Source organism: Drosophila sulfurigaster, chromosome 3 (genome assembly GCF_023558435.1).
Source record: "Drosophila sulfurigaster albostrigata strain 15112-1811.04 chromosome 3, ASM2355843v2, whole genome shotgun sequence".
NCBI classification, from domain to species: Eukaryota; Metazoa; Arthropoda; class Insecta; order Diptera; family Drosophilidae; genus Drosophila; species Drosophila sulfurigaster.
Genome location: NC_084883.1, coordinates 6,826,099 through 6,840,859, shown reverse-complemented (window position 1 = coordinate 6,840,859; position 14,761 = coordinate 6,826,099). Strand labels below are relative to the sequence as shown.

Here is a 14,761-nt window from a genome sequence, read left to right as displayed (position 1 = left end):
CCTAGAATAAATAAAAACTATTAAATCTAATTAATTCAAGCCGGTTGTTTTTGCTCTTGTTGTTGTTTCTGCTGCTGCTGCTTCTCTTCTTCCTCACGTTGCACTTGCTTGATGCACTTTTTGAAGGTGTGCTCATAGTTAAAGGGCATATGCTTGCGACAACTGAATGGGCCCATGTAGTGAATGGCATTATAGTCCAGGCAATCCTCCTTGTCATCATTATTGCAGTCCTGGCCATACTTAACCATATAGTTCTGCAGGGAGTCCGCCGCACAATGTGGATCATTTGCACAGTTTATGAATGCTGTGGAAATTCCATAAGTATATTTAATAACTCAATTATTACAAAACATTAGCATATTATTATTACATGCAAATATAATTCTAGGTATTTTCCCTACTTACAGCTTTCTGATAAGGGCGATTCTCCGGCCAGTGTCAAGCGTCCACAATCGACCCACTGATCCCAGGTGAGTCGAAAGATTCCACATGCTCCATTCACACAAATCGCAGTATCATTGCAACCACTTAATGCCTCACACATGCAGGTCAAGCAGGATTCTGTGATGGGTTTCTTATCCACAGAATACGCAAATATTGCAGTCAAAACTAAGCAGCCACTCAACATAAAGCTTAAGTTTCTCAACATTTTAAATTTAGTTTTTGTATGCACTTGTATTAGATTCGATATGTTCAACAGTTTCAAAGCAACTGAAAGTTTTCCACGATTGTTTATTCATTTTTATTCGCTGTCGCAAACGGAAACAAGCTTGTCTATTTATAGAGTTTGTTAATAGTGTGCGATCCGGGGAATTACATCGGACAAATTATTTAACCGGTTTAAATTAATGCTGTCTAGCATTGACAAAGCAAATGGCTTTGTAAAAAACGATTTATTTCCGATTTAACCGTTTGAACAAGTGCGATTAACAATACTTAAATTAAGCTTGAAATCAAATGAAATAAACAACAATATCTGACTTAAAAGGGACCATCTGCTCTTTTTACTCAAATCCTTGATCCTCGTAATTCTCAATGCATTCCTCGAATGTGCTTTGATAATTATAGGGTAGATCCCCCCTTGCAACTATAAGCACCCAGCTTGTGTATTCTCGCATAGTCAAGACAATCCATTTCACCATCATCATTGCAATCCTGATTGAACTGTTTCATGTAATTCTGGACAGTGTTTGCTGCACAATGTGGATCATTGGCGCAGTGGATAAACGCATGCTCTGACTCAGGAAGTTCCCCATTAATAGTGAGTTTTCCGGCATCCACCCAATAGGCCCACGTTATGCGAAAGATGCCACAAGCGCCCTTCTCTGGATTGATGCAAATGGCAGTTGCATTGCAGCCACTGATTGCTTCGCAGATGCAGTTTAGGCACAGCTCAGTGACGGGTTTATCAAGCACATGACCTTGAAAATAGTTATTTGATTAGACCCGAGATGAATTAAAGTCAAATTTAAACTTACCCTGCCCACTCACCAAACTTGGCCACAAAATGCAAACAAAGCAAATGGAAAAAAGCCCAGATATTTGCATTTTAGCAACTAGATAATTCAAAGCACGTTCTAGCAGCTTCACAATTGAAACGTAAATGCAACTAAACTCAAGTTGTTCAGTAGAACGCAGCTCGAAAAGATTTGTTATACCGGTTTCTGGGGAAAATGCGACAGTTTAAAAAATATTGTAAACAGACCTATTTCTAGCACCTCGACTTTTAACTGAAGCGTCATATTCACGGCAATAAAATAACATTAAATTAATACTACAATTCTCTTCAATATCAAATTTAATCTTAAGCATATTAAAATCTATACAAATACATAAATATGTATATTCTAATCGCATATATTACTTCTCAAGAACATAATTTCAATTGCTTTGAAAACGTTATTTTATTCGCGTGGAACTTGTTCCGCAGCTGTAGTAAAAGCTTTTAGTGGTGACACAAACCTATCGACTTCAAAAGGCAAACCGTTATATTTTAACCATTATATACTTCACATTTCCGATATATAGTTCACATTTATGATACATAAAACATAAAGTTATTATTATTATTATTTTATTGATATAATCAGCCAGAGCAATTTAGCCCTTCAGGATGAAACATAAAGTGAAAAAAAGTTAATCAGAGTAATAAACTTTATTTTGGATAATGCATTTATTACAGCACGTTGATCCCTGTTTAACTGGTCCATGTATTCGGGGTGATGGGATGTAAAAAATGTTGGAGCATTAAAACAAATTCATGTATTAAAACAAGCTATACAATTAATAAAGATTGTGTGTTTAAGATTGACATAAACAGCTGCGAATTTCCAGTCCATATTCCATACCCTCAAACCGAATAAATCAACTAACATATATTTAGTATTACATACATATACATATTTAATAATCGATATAACAGAGAAATCATATTATACGATGAGAAATTTTATTTTATTGAGTGAAAACAAATGTCGGATGCCTCAGAATCAAACGCACTTGACTAACAGCTTTTATCTTGTTATAGGTCACTTCAAAACGGGATTTTTGAATTTTAAAAGCTTGTTAATATGCGAATATGTAGAATATAGATTATATAACCGGTTTAAATAGTTGCATTTAGATAGTTATGTAATTACCCAACGTTAAAAATTTTATTTCTATGTTAGGACTTTATAATCGATTAGCAAAAGATTTTCCACTCATCAGAGATTTATTGCTGGTTTTATTTTAAGACAATTAGCACAAAGAACAAGTTTGCAAATTATCTAGATATTCCACATTAATTTTTATACTTAAAAACAATTCCAATAATATTAATACTTCGTTATTGCTTTCACTCGAATCCCTGTTCCTGATAATTCTCAATGCACTCCTCAAACTTGCTCTGGTAAAAGTACGGCAACTCCCCCTCACAACTAAAGCCGCCCAACATGTGAATTCTCGCATAATCATGACAATCCATTTCGCCATCGCCATTGCAATCCTGATTGAACTGTTTCATGTAATTCTGGATTGTGTCGGCTGCACAATGCGGATCATTTGCACAGTTGATGAAAGCATATTCCGTGTCGGGATGTTCCCCATTGATTGTTAATTTTCCGGCATCGACCCAATAGTCGTTGGTAATGCGAAAGATTCCACAGGTGCCAATCTTTGGATTGACACAAATGGCAGTAGCATTGCATTCAGAGAGCGCTTCACAGAGGCAGTTAAGACAGAGTTCCGTTACAGGTTTATCTAGCACATAGCCTGGTAATCCGAAATCCGATTAAATTCATTTTTGAATTACTTTTAAGTTTAACTTAAGCTCACCATTTCCATTACCAAGCACTGCACTTGGTAAACAAACACAAATGCAAAGAAACCAAATGAAAAATAGCCCAGGCATTTTCATTTTAACTAGATCAGCCAGAGCACGTTGTAATAACTTCAGCACTAGAACGCAAATGCAACTACCTGAGACCGGTAAGTCAATCATAGCGCGAAAAGATCAGTAATACTGGTTTATAGGGCATCAGCGACACATCGGAAATAGAGGCAAGTGTTAATAGCAATCAAACAAAACTGCATGAGATCCATCTAATCAATGCAGCTACTCGTAACAAATTTATTGAGACCCGCGCATACATTAACAGGGTATTTAATTGTCATCATCTTTGCAGCAAATAGCAAAAGCTTTTAGCAAAGACATGAACCCAAACAATGAGCTACAATTCGTTACTTTTCAAACGTAATTTTATTAATATATATCAAATACGTGTTATTTTATTTTCAATATATTTCGATTGTTAATAGTTTAAAATCGATTTTGCACAATTCAAATGATTCAATATAAGTTCCAACTCAAAACTGCATATAAATAATTAATATATATAGAGCTAAGCGATTAGAATGAACCGCGAACATCCAGACCCGAGAAGGTTGCTAGGCACTGATCGAGTGTATTCTTATACTGATAGCTCAGTTCGCCCTTGCACCCGTAACCACCCAGCTTGTGAATAGAAGCATAATCATAGCAATCGACGCCGCCATCTCCATTGCAATCCTGACCGAACTTGGTCATGTAGTTCTGAATCGTGTTGGCAGCACAGATTGGATCGTTCACACAGTTGGCAAAGGCTGAACATATTAAAAAAAAGAAGATTAATAATAAAATAAAGATATTAATTATTTATTGCTATAAAAATATATTTACCCTCCTCAGATTGTGGACTATCGTTGCCCAGGGTCAACTTGCCGCCATCCGCCCAGTAGGCCCAGGTAATGCGAAACAGTCCACAGACGCCGCCACCGCAATAATGTGTCTGATTGCAGCCGCTGATGGCCTCGCAGATGCATCCAAGGCACACATCGGTCACAGGCTTATCTGTAGTGAGGAGCAACAAGTCGAATCATATAATAATATGCGTAATACACGTACGTAATGTATAGAACTTTTGCGTAGCCTGATAAGACATTTGATTAAATGACCTATAAATTCACGACTACGATGACGATTCAATGCGAAACAAACGAGACAAGCTTTTGAGTGTTTCCAGAACCTCAACAAAACTGGAATTTCGTCTCACATATTTGACTACACATGTCATTATTTTAATTTGGATTTGGAAATAATATTTTAATTGTAAACAAACAAATAAAAATGTGAGAGATGTAAGTCGAGCCAATAAAGTATAACGTATGAATATTTTTAAAGATTATACTAAATGAAATACAAAAAAAAAATATAAAAAAAAGTATTATTGAAACCCATTCTGATGCGTGTACGCCCATGAACCTTAAGATCCGTTCCGTTCCGTTGTATAGCATCTGTCATCTCACAGCCAACGCCGAACTAGTTTTGCAACTTTCAATGGCAACATTGAGGCTTCTACATTTTATAAGATCTCTGTATTTTGATACCCTGTGTTCACATTATGATGGAGAGTCTGTCTGTATTTATGGTATTTTCGATTTAACAAGGAGGTAGTAATTAAATTTATTACAAAGAAATCGTATTCCGGTATGCTGTAATTTTGTAATTACATTGAACTTCCTTTAAATTAAACGGAGTAATCATTTAAAATTTAAGTTATTATTTATATTTATACCAACTATTATTCTGTCATTTATTTTTACGCAATTTAAATCCGGGGTATCTGTTGGTCGTAGCATTTTGAATGTCTTGGTAGTGTTCGATGAGTCAATTCTGTGTTATCAAAGCCCACGGATTCAAGCGAATCGCAATATTCTCTTCTTATTTTAACTGTTTCTCAATTTTTGTTTTTTTTTATGTTTCTCCAAGGTTACATCAGGGTGCACGACAATGTTTCTTTTTAAGTGGAAAAATTAATTTTAACACTAAAAAGCCATATTTGTATGCAAAACGCAAATCGAACCGGCTTGTCAAATGCCCAACTTGATGGATGTACTCTGGACGTTTCTGTTTGGAGTGTGATTATATTCATATTTCTGTAATACTTTCTACACTAAGCAAAATTGTATATTAAAAAGCAATTTCAACTTATTCTTAATTTTAATTTTTTAATGAAAAATATTAAAAAGCAATTTCGACTTCTTTTCATACCCAAGATATTAATAGACAATTTACAAATTCTTTTCAATTTTATTGTTAATTTAAGAATATCGACTGTTTTGTTGTTGTTTTTTTCGCCTTCCCTTTATTTTCTATTCGCCCACGCCCGAAGTTTGACTGGACTTCTCTTTGTCTTATATTCTTTTGTCTTAGGGTTCAACAAACTACACATCTTTTTGCCATTAATTGGGTCGAAATTTGAATTATCAATCTATTAACTAATTAGCTGATATATGAAATAATAGTTGGGGAACTACGATGACTACCTGATCACTTTAATAATTATCAATCAATTAGCAAATTTATTTAAAAAAAAAATACTATAAACAAAAACTATTCCTGAAAACTAGCAAGATCAGATAATAGTTGTCACGAAGGGTATGTCGCAGAGTACGTCATTAGAAATTAGGGGTATTTTTCAATGATCAGTGTCACACAACATATCCGTAAATTTCCCCCGGATTTAATAAGAATTTCACCCAAACAATAGTAATAATATATTTATCGCAGATAGAAATTCACGAAGTGTAGTTCAAGTATTAGGTACTATACAAATTCACTTATCAGGTTTTTGTTTAAGCTATCTGCGTAATCTTAACTTAATCGATGATATAAATTGTTTATTTAATAATGCGATTAATTCATGGCAATTGAACAAAGTTATTCAATTTGTTAAAACGCAAAAAAAAACTATTTATTTCACTTAGTTCCGCTTCATGAGTTATCGGAAGTGCATAGCAAATGCCCGTGTAAATAATGGGAATCTCTGTCTGTCAATGCCCCTAAACATCATTATGTTGCGAGCACCACCTCAATAACAATAGTCAATTAAATGAATTACTGAAACCCACTATATTTGTATAACACCTAACACCTAACGCATCGTAAGAATTGTCTAAAAATGGAATTTCCCATATGCTCGGTTAAAATGGCTCAATAAAAGAATCTTGTATTCGCTCGATTGCTAATTAATGTTAATTAAATGCACGAATCTGGTGGACAGGTATTTCCATTTCGCATTTGAAACAAATTTGACAAATTGTATGACGGAATCTCTGACAATGAAATTCACTCATTCCAAATGTTTCACTTACTTTGAGCTTGTATCAGCACCGCAAATCCCAGACAGAGAATGGCACCAAACGCCAAAGTGCAGCTCAATTTGTTGGATGCCATTGAAAATGTATTGATTCAATATAATTTGTTAATAAATTTCTAGAGAAATGCAACAACGCGATGAGAAAAACACTTTGTGGAGACAACTATTTCTCAGTTGAACCAAACGCTTTCGCGATTCGCGAGTAACTAAGCTTCAGTTCGAATAACAATGCTCTTATGTCGAGCTCAAGCTTTCGCTCAAACAAATAACTATGGACACGAACTTGAGCGAGCTTACAAGCACAGAAAAGCACGACAAAAAGAGATGGGTATAGTGGTTGCTTGAGTTTTATTAAATTTGCATCGAGTTATTGGTTGATTGGTACAAAATGCTTAGATCTTGTTGAAGGCAGCAATATCGACGGACTGAACAAAGTCCTCGAACTCCTCGATCTTCTCCTGCAGCAAATCGATGGAGACCTTGTCGTCTTCAATGACACACATAATCTGCAGCTTGTTGATGCCGTAGCCGACGGGCACCAATTTGGATGCACCCCAGAGCAGACCGTCCATCTCGATGGTGCGCACATTGTTCTCCATCTCCTTCATATCGGTCTCGTCATCCCATGGCTTCACGTCCAACAGCACAGACGACTTGGCAATCAGGGCGGGTTTCTTTGACTTCTTGGCAGCGTAGGCAGCAACACGTTCCGCCTTTAGACGCTCGGCTTCCTCATCCTCCTCATCATCGGAGCCGAATAGATCGACATCATCGTCATCGTCAGCAGCTGGCTTAGCTGGAGCAGCAGCCACTGTGGTCTTGCCACCAGCCAATTGGGGCAGAGCAGAACCGCCCCAGGCAGAACGCTCGCCGGCTTCGAAGGAGGCGATGTGACGGTACCAGCGTGCAATATGTGCGTATTCACCAGCTGGTGCCTTGGCCAACGCTTCGAACACGGACAAATCGGCTTTGGAGGGCGAGTAGCTACAAATTAGAAAATAAAAAAAAAAACAATTTATATATAGAGCTTACTTCACATGCCGACGTGGTTTCTGCACATAACCTCACATCGAGTGGCGCATGGTGATAATGCTTACCCGCTGATGTAGCTGTTGTCGGCCAAGAAGTTGTTCAGCTCCTTGAGTCCCTGTGGAGTCTTGACATCACCGAAAGCCATTTTAATGCGTTTACTGTTATTAAATTCGCTTTAAAATAATTTGTACCGTGCGCCGTGCTGCGTCTACGATGGGAAAGTCTGTGGAAAAGAGCTTCGGACCAACGTGACCGCAACTTGAATTTCAAACTGCACTTTCTAGTGCGTCAAAATATACCAAAAATGTTTCACACTTTGTTTAATTTTTTTTTTTTATGTATATGATATAAATATACAAAAATGTGAGTAGTAAACAATTTTGTGATTGCTATTTTTTTTTTATTTTATTAGTGATTTAAAAATGCGGAACTAATCAAAAATTATTTGTACGTTTGAAACAAATAATACCAAACTTTTCGATGGAAGTCACCCATCTCTAATAATTGTGTGACCAAGAAGATTTATGATTTATTTCAAAAACGAGAACAGTATATTCATATTTGCAATACAATGTTATTTTTCGCAATTGAAGCTGCGGGCACGCTACTCAGTAGTTAAATTGGCTTAATTCGAGAAATTACATATAGCAAAATATGTTGCAAAACAATTAAAAGACAATAAACATAGTAAATGAAGGCTAACTCCAGAGTCTGCAGAGACGTGTAATTCAAAAAACTGCTTCAATTGGCAATTGTAGTAGCTCATCAGGCACGGGAAGCACCCTGTGCGTGACGCAGTTACACAACGCAAAGAGAACACAAAATTCTCAGTCTGGACGAATAGGCCTCGAGGGGGGCAACGATTGGGGCGCAGATACAACACAACGGCAAGAACAACAGTCTATTGGAGCTGTGCAGGCGCTTCAAAGAAGGTACGTTTAGTGGTACGACACACCCGATTGCTATTTATAGCAATCATGCGAGCGGCTATTGATTTGTCTTCGGGTTTCATTTAAATATCAGTTCAGGGTCGCGGTGCACATGCAGTGATTTCACTTTCATTCTGGCAACACTTCTAGTATTCTTCGATCAGTGTTGTCATCATGGTTGTGACCGCATCAACATGCCGCACGGAGACGGTTTTCGACTACAGTTGGAAGCATGTGGTTAGCGCCTACTGGAATCGATATCCAAATCCGTCCAGGTGAGTACAATTTGCTTATCTTATCAACTCCAATCATAATACCATATCATGTCATAGCACTCATGTTTTAACCGAAGACACCATTAAGCGGGAGGTGCGGGATGGAAAGTTATACTCGCGTCGCTTGCTTTCGAAGACAAATCCTGTGCCCAAGTGGGGTGCGCGGTTCTACAACAATGTGCCGGTCAAGATTGTTGAGGACTCTGTGCTGGATCCAGTGAAAAAAACATTTACGACATTTACCCGTAATTTGGGAATGAAGAAAATAATGGTAAGTGAACTTTGGAACACAGGGTGATTCGTGCATAGCTCATATCTTTTGTTGCCCATCATCATGATCATCGATTTTTGATTTGCAGAAAGTTGACGAAATTGTGGTGTACAGTGAGCAGAAGGACGGACGCACTTTGGCTGTACGACGAGCGTACATCAGTTCTCAAGTTTTTGGCTTCTCTCGTGCGATTCGCGCCTTTGGCATTGAACGCTTCAAGGCAAACGGCAACAAAGCGTCCAGTGGCTTCAACTACGTGTTGCGTCGCATGTTCCCACAGCATCAGATGGCGGCGACGTCAACGCCAACGACGACATCCCAACAGAGCACACAACCAGCCGTAACAACATCAGCATCAACTCAATATAGTGACACGGCTGTGGCAGTTAATCATAGCAGCACTAATAGCAACAGCAGCAGTAGCAAAACGGAGGCACTGAAAAGAACAGCGAAAATCGGTTACGAGTTTTGCAAGTGTCATGCTAGTAAAATTACACAACTGTTCTCCGTGAGAAACTAAGCTGTCAATGAAGTGGATTGTTGGAATGCTGCTGGTTTTATGCTTCTGTTGACGTTTTAACTGTGCCAAGCGGCCGTATATACATGTATTCCAAAATACTATACAATTTGATGCATTTCATTCCGTGTGTGTTGAGTTAGACGGACGGACGAAAGGAAGCGGAGCATGCACAATGCTCATCACATACATACATATGTAGATGTAATCACAGAAGAAAATGTCATTAATTTTAGATCGTATTATGAGTACCAATTTCATAGCAACACACGCGTGTAAAAATTTGGTTTTTATGTAACATACTGTAAATACATACATATATTTTATAAAAAATATATATAAATATAATAATTTGTAGGATAAAGGATGATTATATATAATGGTCATTATCACCTAATAAATAGTTATTACTGGGTTGAAAACGGAACTAAAACTAAATCATTTGTGTTGGATACAGTCTTCATCAAATCAGCAGTTGTGCCGCCTTTTCGGAACGAAGTAGCCAGGTGTTCGTTTAGAATTGGCGCGAAAAATGTTGTTTACATTTTTTTAAAATTACGTCGAACTATACCGATAGCAGATAGAATTGATCGATAAGCCGGCAAATACTAATGGGTAGTAAAATACCAAAGAATTTTCTAGCACCTGCATATAAAATCTTCGAAAAGGCTTAGGGGATTTTTTTTAACAAAATAAAAAAGTCTTTTAATTTAAAACTGAATAAGTTGGATAATTTTTTACAAAATCTCACCGTTCTCAGCACAAATAAAGTGTGACCAAAGTAGTCATTGTGAATGTTGTGCGGGTCGGGATGGTATTTTTCGTGGTAATAAGGTACTATATTTGGAAACTAATCGTAGCGCTGTCCCAACGCCACTTTTTCCCGCTGTCGGTACACTTACTCACACAGACGCAACAACGCACAACGCTCGTGTAAAATAATTTGGAAAACTCAATAATTTATAATTAAACCAACAAAAAGCAACCTTGCGACATTATAAATATGTCGAAAGCTGAAACAGCTACAGTAGAAGCCACCGAGGAAAACTCGGTAAGTCTATATTCTGCGAATTAAAAAAGCTGCAAATTTTCCAGCACAAAGCCTGCAAAAAAGACGCCGCATGCCGCTTGCGGCAATTAGGCAGATGTTAAATGCGAAATTAAAACAAATACAAATTTTTGCAGAATGAGACTACCTCGGAGGCGGCAACCAGCTCCTCTGGAGAAAAGGAGGCCGAGTTTGATAACAAAATTGAAGCCGATCGCAGCAAACGCTTCGATTTTCTGCTAAAGCAAACAGAAATTTTTACGCATTTCATGACAAACAGCACAAAGAGTCCCACGAAGCCAAAGGGGCGCCCTAAGAAGATCAAGGACAAAGACAAGGATAAGGATGTTGCTGAGTAAGTCGATTTAAAAGAGAATGCATAGGTAATCCTACAATGTATCATCTCATAATAGTCATCGTCATCGAAAAACGGAGCAGGAGGAGGACGAAGAGCTACTCGCCGAAGACTCTACGACGAAAGAGATCATTCGCTTTGATGCATCGCCAGCATATATTAAGAGTGGCGAAATGCGAGACTATCAGATTCGCGGCCTCAACTGGATGATCTCGCTTTATGAAAACGGAATCAACGGAATTCTGGCTGACGAAATGGGTCTGGGTAAAACGCTGCAGACAATCTCATTGCTGGGCTACCTCAAGCACTTCAAGTAAGTTAAATCACTACAGCCATTTTATTAGTTTTAATATGTCATCTTGCCCATAGAAATCAGGCTGGTCCGCACATTGTTATTGTGCCCAAGTCAACGCTGCAGAATTGGGTTAACGAGTTCAAGAAGTGGTGTCCCTCGCTGCACGCAGTTTGCCTCATTGGTGACGCTGATGCACGTACCACTTTTATACGCGATGTGCTGCTGCCCGGTGAGTGGGATGTGTGCGTCACTTCATATGAGATGTGCATTCGCGAAAAGTCCGTGTTTAAGAAGTTCAACTGGCGCTACATGATCATCGATGAGGCGCATCGCATCAAGAACGAAAAATCCAAACTCTCGGAGATATTACGTGAATTCAAAACGGCAAATCGTCTGCTTATCACCGGAACGCCGCTGCAAAACAATTTGCATGAATTGTGGGCACTGCTTAACTTTTTGCTGCCCGATGTATTCAACTCTGCTGAGGATTTCGATGAATGGTTCAACACAAACACTTGCCTGGGGGATGATGCTCTTGTGACTCGTCTGCATGCTGTGCTTAAACCTTTTCTGCTGCGTCGTTTAAAGGCAGAGGTGGAGAAGCGTCTGAAGCCCAAAAAGGAACTGAAAATCTTTGTAGGCTTGTCCAGAATGCAGCGCGATTGGTACACCAAGGTGCTGCTTAAGGATATTGACATCGTCAACGGTGCTGGCAAAGTGGAAAAGATGCGATTGCAGAACATTTTGATGCAGCTACGCAAGTGTACCAATCATCCATATCTGTTCGATGGCGCCGAGCCGGGTCCACCATACACAACTGATACGCATTTGGTGTTCAACTCCGGCAAGATGGCCATTCTGGACAAGTTGTTGCCGAAGCTGCAGGAACAGGGATCGCGTGTGCTGATTTTCTCGCAGATGACACGCATGTTGGACATATTGGAGGATTATTGTCATTGGCGTAATTTTAATTATTGCCGCTTAGATGGTCAGACGCCGCACGAGGATCGCAATCGTCAGATACAAGAGTATAACATGGAGAACAGCACGAAATTTATATTCATGTTATCAACACGTGCTGGCGGTCTTGGCATCAATTTGGCGACAGCCGATGTGGTCATCATTTATGACTCTGACTGGAATCCACAAATGGATCTGCAGGCTATGGATCGTGCCCATCGTATTGGCCAAAAGAAGCAGGTGCGAGTGTTCCGTTTGATCACCGAAAGCACCGTCGAGGAGAAGATTGTGGAGCGTGCCGAAGTGAAGTTGCGACTGGATAAAATGGTCATTCAAGGTGGTCGTCTTGTTGACAATCGTGCCCAGCTCAACAAGGACGAAATGCTTAACATTATTCGCTTTGGCGCCAATCAAGTATTCAGCTCCAAGGAGACAGACATCACTGACGAAGACATCGATGTTATTCTCGAACGAGGCGAAGCGAAGACAGCTGAGCAAAAGGCACATCTGGACAGCATGGGCGAAAGTTCGTTGCGTACCTTCACCATGGACACCAACGGCGAGGCTGGCACATCTTCTGTCTACCAGTTCGAAGGCGAGGATTGGCGTGAAAAGCAAAAACTAAATGCTCTGGGCAACTGGATTGAACCACCCAAGCGTGAACGCAAAGCTAATTATGCTGTAGATGCTTATTTCCGAGAGGCGCTACGCGTGTCTGAGCCAAAGGCACCGAAAGCTCCGCGTCCACCGAAACAGCCAATTGTTCAAGACTTTCAATTCTTTCCGCCTCGCCTCTTTGAGCTGCTAGATCAAGAGATTTATTACTTCCGCAAAACGGTCGGCTACAAGGTGCCCAAGAACACGGAGCTCGGTTCCGAGGCCAGCAAAGTACAGCGCGAGGAACAACGCAAAATTGATGAAGCCGAGCCGCTGTCTGACGATGAGATTGCCGAAAAAGAGACACTACTGTCACAAGGCTTCACCGCTTGGACTAAGCGAGATTTTAATCAGTTTATCAAGGCCAACGAGAAATATGGACGCGACGATATTGAGAATATTGCTAAGGATGTCGAGGGGAAGACACCCGAAGAGGTCATCGAATATAATGCGGTTTTCTGGGAACGCTGTACCGAACTGCAGGATATCGAGCGCATCATGGGACAGATTGAACGTGGCGAGGGCAAAATTCAGCGAAGACTTTCAATCAAAAAGGCTCTCGATCAAAAGGTGCGTTTTATCAATTCAAGGGCAATTATTTTAAAGATTTCTATACTTATATTTAATTATGTTTTTTTTTATCAGATGTCACGCTATCGTGCGCCATTCCATCAGCTGCGCCTGCAGTATGGCAATAATAAGGGCAAAAATTATACAGAAATCGAGGATCGTTTCTTGGTCTGCATGCTGCATAAGCTTGGCTTTGACAAGGAGAATGTATACGAGGAGCTGCGCGCCGCCATACGGTAAGCTTTCTTATTACGAGACTATATCATGACTAACAAATGTATATATATTTTTTGGATATAGTGCATCGCCACAGTTTCGTTTTGATTGGTTCATAAAATCGCGGACGGCGTTGGAGCTGCAGCGTCGTTGTAATACGCTGATCACTCTCATTGAACGCGAGAATCTCGAGCTGGAGGAGAAGGAGCGAGCCGAGAAGAAAAAGAAAACACCCAAGACGTCTGGCAGTAGTAGCAGTACCAGCACCCCGGCCCCACCCCCGCAACCTAAAGCGAATCAGAAACGCAAGAGCGAAGTGGTTGCCACCAGCTCAAATGCTAAAAAGAAGAAGAAGTAAAGAGATGCAAATGATTAAGAAGTGAACTCATAAAGCAAAACAATGACGTCGCGAAAGACGAGAAGATAATAATAATAATGAGATATAATTAATAACACACTTTTCATATGAGATTCAGCTCCGTACAGCATTAGTTGGTATTCAAGCACATAACACAATAGCAGTACACACATTTAGACCTTCAAACTTACACACACACACACTCAGAAACACAGTTTATATATTTAATAATCAAATGTGTTTGTAGCTTTTAGTTCATCCAGTTGCATCTCAGTGGAGCGCAATTATCCAAACAAAATCGATTTATTTTATTGCATACTATTATTAATACTATATACTAAATGCGCGCCGCTGTATTCTATTCCACTTAATTGTACTTCGTTTTTAAGTTCCAATATTATATGTACCGTATATGTATGAAAAATAGTGCTACAAAACGAAAAAAAAATATGTTTTACTTTTACTTGGATAATTACTCGTAACTAAATGCAATTCTTATGATCAGTTTCATTTTGGTAATGGATCACTAAGTTGCACATTTTTAATACTTATCTACAGTATCTATGTACATACTATATACAAAAATATAAGAAAAATGTAG

The 14,761-nt window shown here is 39.0% G+C and overlaps 7 protein-coding genes across 7 annotated transcripts; 2 read left to right on the top strand and 5 right to left on the bottom strand.

Annotated features, from left to right (window-relative positions):
- Nucleotides 1–34: 34 nt before the first annotated feature.
- Nucleotides 35–649, bottom strand: LOC133842687 (lysozyme). The gene is made up of 2 exons (XM_062275888.1): nt 406–649; nt 35–304 (listed from the first exon to the last, which is right to left on the bottom strand). The coding sequence occupies exons 1-2, from the start codon at nt 647–649 to the stop codon at nt 36–38; spliced, it is 513 nt and encodes a 170-aa protein (XP_062131872.1). The 3' UTR covers nt 35.
- A 235-nt stretch (nt 650–884) lies between these two features.
- Nucleotides 885–1,617, bottom strand: LOC133842688 (lysozyme-like). Its single transcript, XM_062275890.1, has 2 exons — nt 1,479–1,617; nt 885–1,421 (listed from the first exon to the last, which is right to left on the bottom strand). Exons 1-2 carry the CDS (start codon nt 1,546–1,548, stop codon nt 1,063–1,065), a joined length of 429 nt encoding a protein of 142 aa, XP_062131874.1. The 5' UTR covers nt 1,549–1,617; the 3' UTR covers nt 885–1,062.
- A 1,095-nt stretch (nt 1,618–2,712) lies between these two features.
- On the bottom strand, nt 2,713–3,460 carry LOC133839905 (invertebrate-type lysozyme 3-like). The gene is made up of 2 exons (XM_062271542.1): nt 3,316–3,460; nt 2,713–3,252 (listed from the first exon to the last, which is right to left on the bottom strand). Exons 1-2 carry the CDS (start codon nt 3,395–3,397, stop codon nt 2,837–2,839), a joined length of 498 nt encoding a protein of 165 aa, XP_062127526.1. The 5' UTR covers nt 3,398–3,460; the 3' UTR covers nt 2,713–2,836.
- A 260-nt stretch (nt 3,461–3,720) lies between these two features.
- On the bottom strand, nt 3,721–6,877 carry LOC133839906 (invertebrate-type lysozyme 3). Its single transcript, XM_062271543.1, has 3 exons — nt 6,673–6,877; nt 4,199–4,369; nt 3,721–4,122 (listed from the first exon to the last, which is right to left on the bottom strand). The coding sequence occupies exons 1-3, from the start codon at nt 6,752–6,754 to the stop codon at nt 3,890–3,892; spliced, it is 486 nt and encodes a 161-aa protein (XP_062127527.1). The 5' UTR covers nt 6,755–6,877; the 3' UTR covers nt 3,721–3,889.
- A 131-nt stretch (nt 6,878–7,008) lies between these two features.
- LOC133839904 (probable elongation factor 1-beta) lies at nt 7,009–7,951 on the bottom strand. Its single transcript, XM_062271541.1, has 2 exons — nt 7,775–7,951; nt 7,009–7,661 (listed from the first exon to the last, which is right to left on the bottom strand). Exons 1-2 carry the CDS (start codon nt 7,852–7,854, stop codon nt 7,070–7,072), a joined length of 672 nt encoding a protein of 223 aa, XP_062127525.1. The 5' UTR covers nt 7,855–7,951; the 3' UTR covers nt 7,009–7,069.
- A 352-nt stretch (nt 7,952–8,303) lies between these two features.
- LOC133839902 (protein preli-like) lies at nt 8,304–10,116 on the top strand. Its single transcript, XM_062271540.1, has 4 exons — nt 8,304–8,641; nt 8,733–8,913; nt 8,971–9,184; nt 9,273–10,116. The coding sequence occupies exons 2-4, from the start codon at nt 8,813–8,815 to the stop codon at nt 9,702–9,704; spliced, it is 747 nt and encodes a 248-aa protein (XP_062127524.1). The 5' UTR covers nt 8,304–8,641; nt 8,733–8,812; the 3' UTR covers nt 9,705–10,116.
- Nucleotides 10,117–10,571: 455 nt separating this feature from the next.
- On the top strand, nt 10,572–14,623 carry LOC133839901 (chromatin-remodeling complex ATPase chain Iswi). Its single transcript, XM_062271539.1, has 6 exons — nt 10,572–10,752; nt 10,887–11,104; nt 11,163–11,417; nt 11,474–13,586; nt 13,662–13,822; nt 13,887–14,623. The coding sequence occupies exons 1-6, from the start codon at nt 10,705–10,707 to the stop codon at nt 14,158–14,160; spliced, it is 3,069 nt and encodes a 1,022-aa protein (XP_062127523.1). The 5' UTR covers nt 10,572–10,704; the 3' UTR covers nt 14,161–14,623.
- The last annotated feature ends 138 nt before the right edge of the window (nt 14,624–14,761 follow it).

Coding starts and splice junctions, on each gene's coding strand:
- LOC133839901 (XM_062271539.1), top strand. CDS start 10,705: ATGTCGAAAGCTGAAACAGCTACAGTAGAAGCCACCGAGGAAAACTCG. Junction 10,753..10,886: donor AAGCCACCGAGGAAAACTCG/GTAAGTCTATAT, acceptor AAATTTTTGCAG/AATGAGACTACCTCGGAGGC. Junction 13,823..13,886: donor GAGCTGCGCGCCGCCATACG/GTAAGCTTTCTT, acceptor TTTTGGATATAG/TGCATCGCCACAGTTTCGTT.
- LOC133839905 (XM_062271542.1), bottom strand. CDS start 3,397: ATGAAAATGCCTGGGCTATTTTTCATTTGGTTTCTTTGCATTTGTGTT. Junction 3,253..3,315: donor AGTGCTTGGTAATGGAAATG/GTGAGCTTAAGT, acceptor TCGGATTACCAG/GCTATGTGCTAGATAAACCT.
- LOC133839902 (XM_062271540.1), top strand. CDS start 8,813: ATGGTTGTGACCGCATCAACATGCCGCACGGAGACGGTTTTCGACTAC. Junction 8,914..8,970: donor CGATATCCAAATCCGTCCAG/GTGAGTACAATT, acceptor ATCATGTCATAG/CACTCATGTTTTAACCGAAG. Junction 9,185..9,272: donor TGGGAATGAAGAAAATAATG/GTAAGTGAACTT, acceptor TTTGATTTGCAG/AAAGTTGACGAAATTGTGGT.
- LOC133839904 (XM_062271541.1), bottom strand. CDS start 7,854: ATGGCTTTCGGTGATGTCAAGACTCCACAGGGACTCAAGGAGCTGAAC. Junction 7,662..7,774: donor GACAACAGCTACATCAGCGG/GTAAGCATTATC, acceptor TCTAATTTGTAG/CTACTCGCCCTCCAAAGCCG.
- LOC133842687 (XM_062275888.1), bottom strand. CDS start 649: ATGTTGAGAAACTTAAGCTTTATGTTGAGTGGCTGCTTAGTTTTGACT. Junction 305..405: donor ATCGCCCTTATCAGAAAGCT/GTAAGTAGGGAA, acceptor GAATTTCCACAG/CATTCATAAACTGTGCAAAT.
- LOC133842688 (XM_062275890.1), bottom strand. CDS start 1,548: ATGCAAATATCTGGGCTTTTTTCCATTTGCTTTGTTTGCATTTTGTGG. Junction 1,422..1,478: donor AAGTTTGGTGAGTGGGCAGG/GTAAGTTTAAAT, acceptor ACTATTTTCAAG/GTCATGTGCTTGATAAACCC.
- LOC133839906 (XM_062271543.1), bottom strand. CDS start 6,754: ATGGCATCCAACAAATTGAGCTGCACTTTGGCGTTTGGTGCCATTCTC. Junction 4,370..6,672: donor GGTGCTGATACAAGCTCAAA/GTAAGTGAAACA, acceptor TCCTCACTACAG/ATAAGCCTGTGACCGATGTG. Junction 4,123..4,198: donor TAGTCCACAATCTGAGGAGG/GTAAATATATTT, acceptor TAATATGTTCAG/CCTTTGCCAACTGTGTGAAC.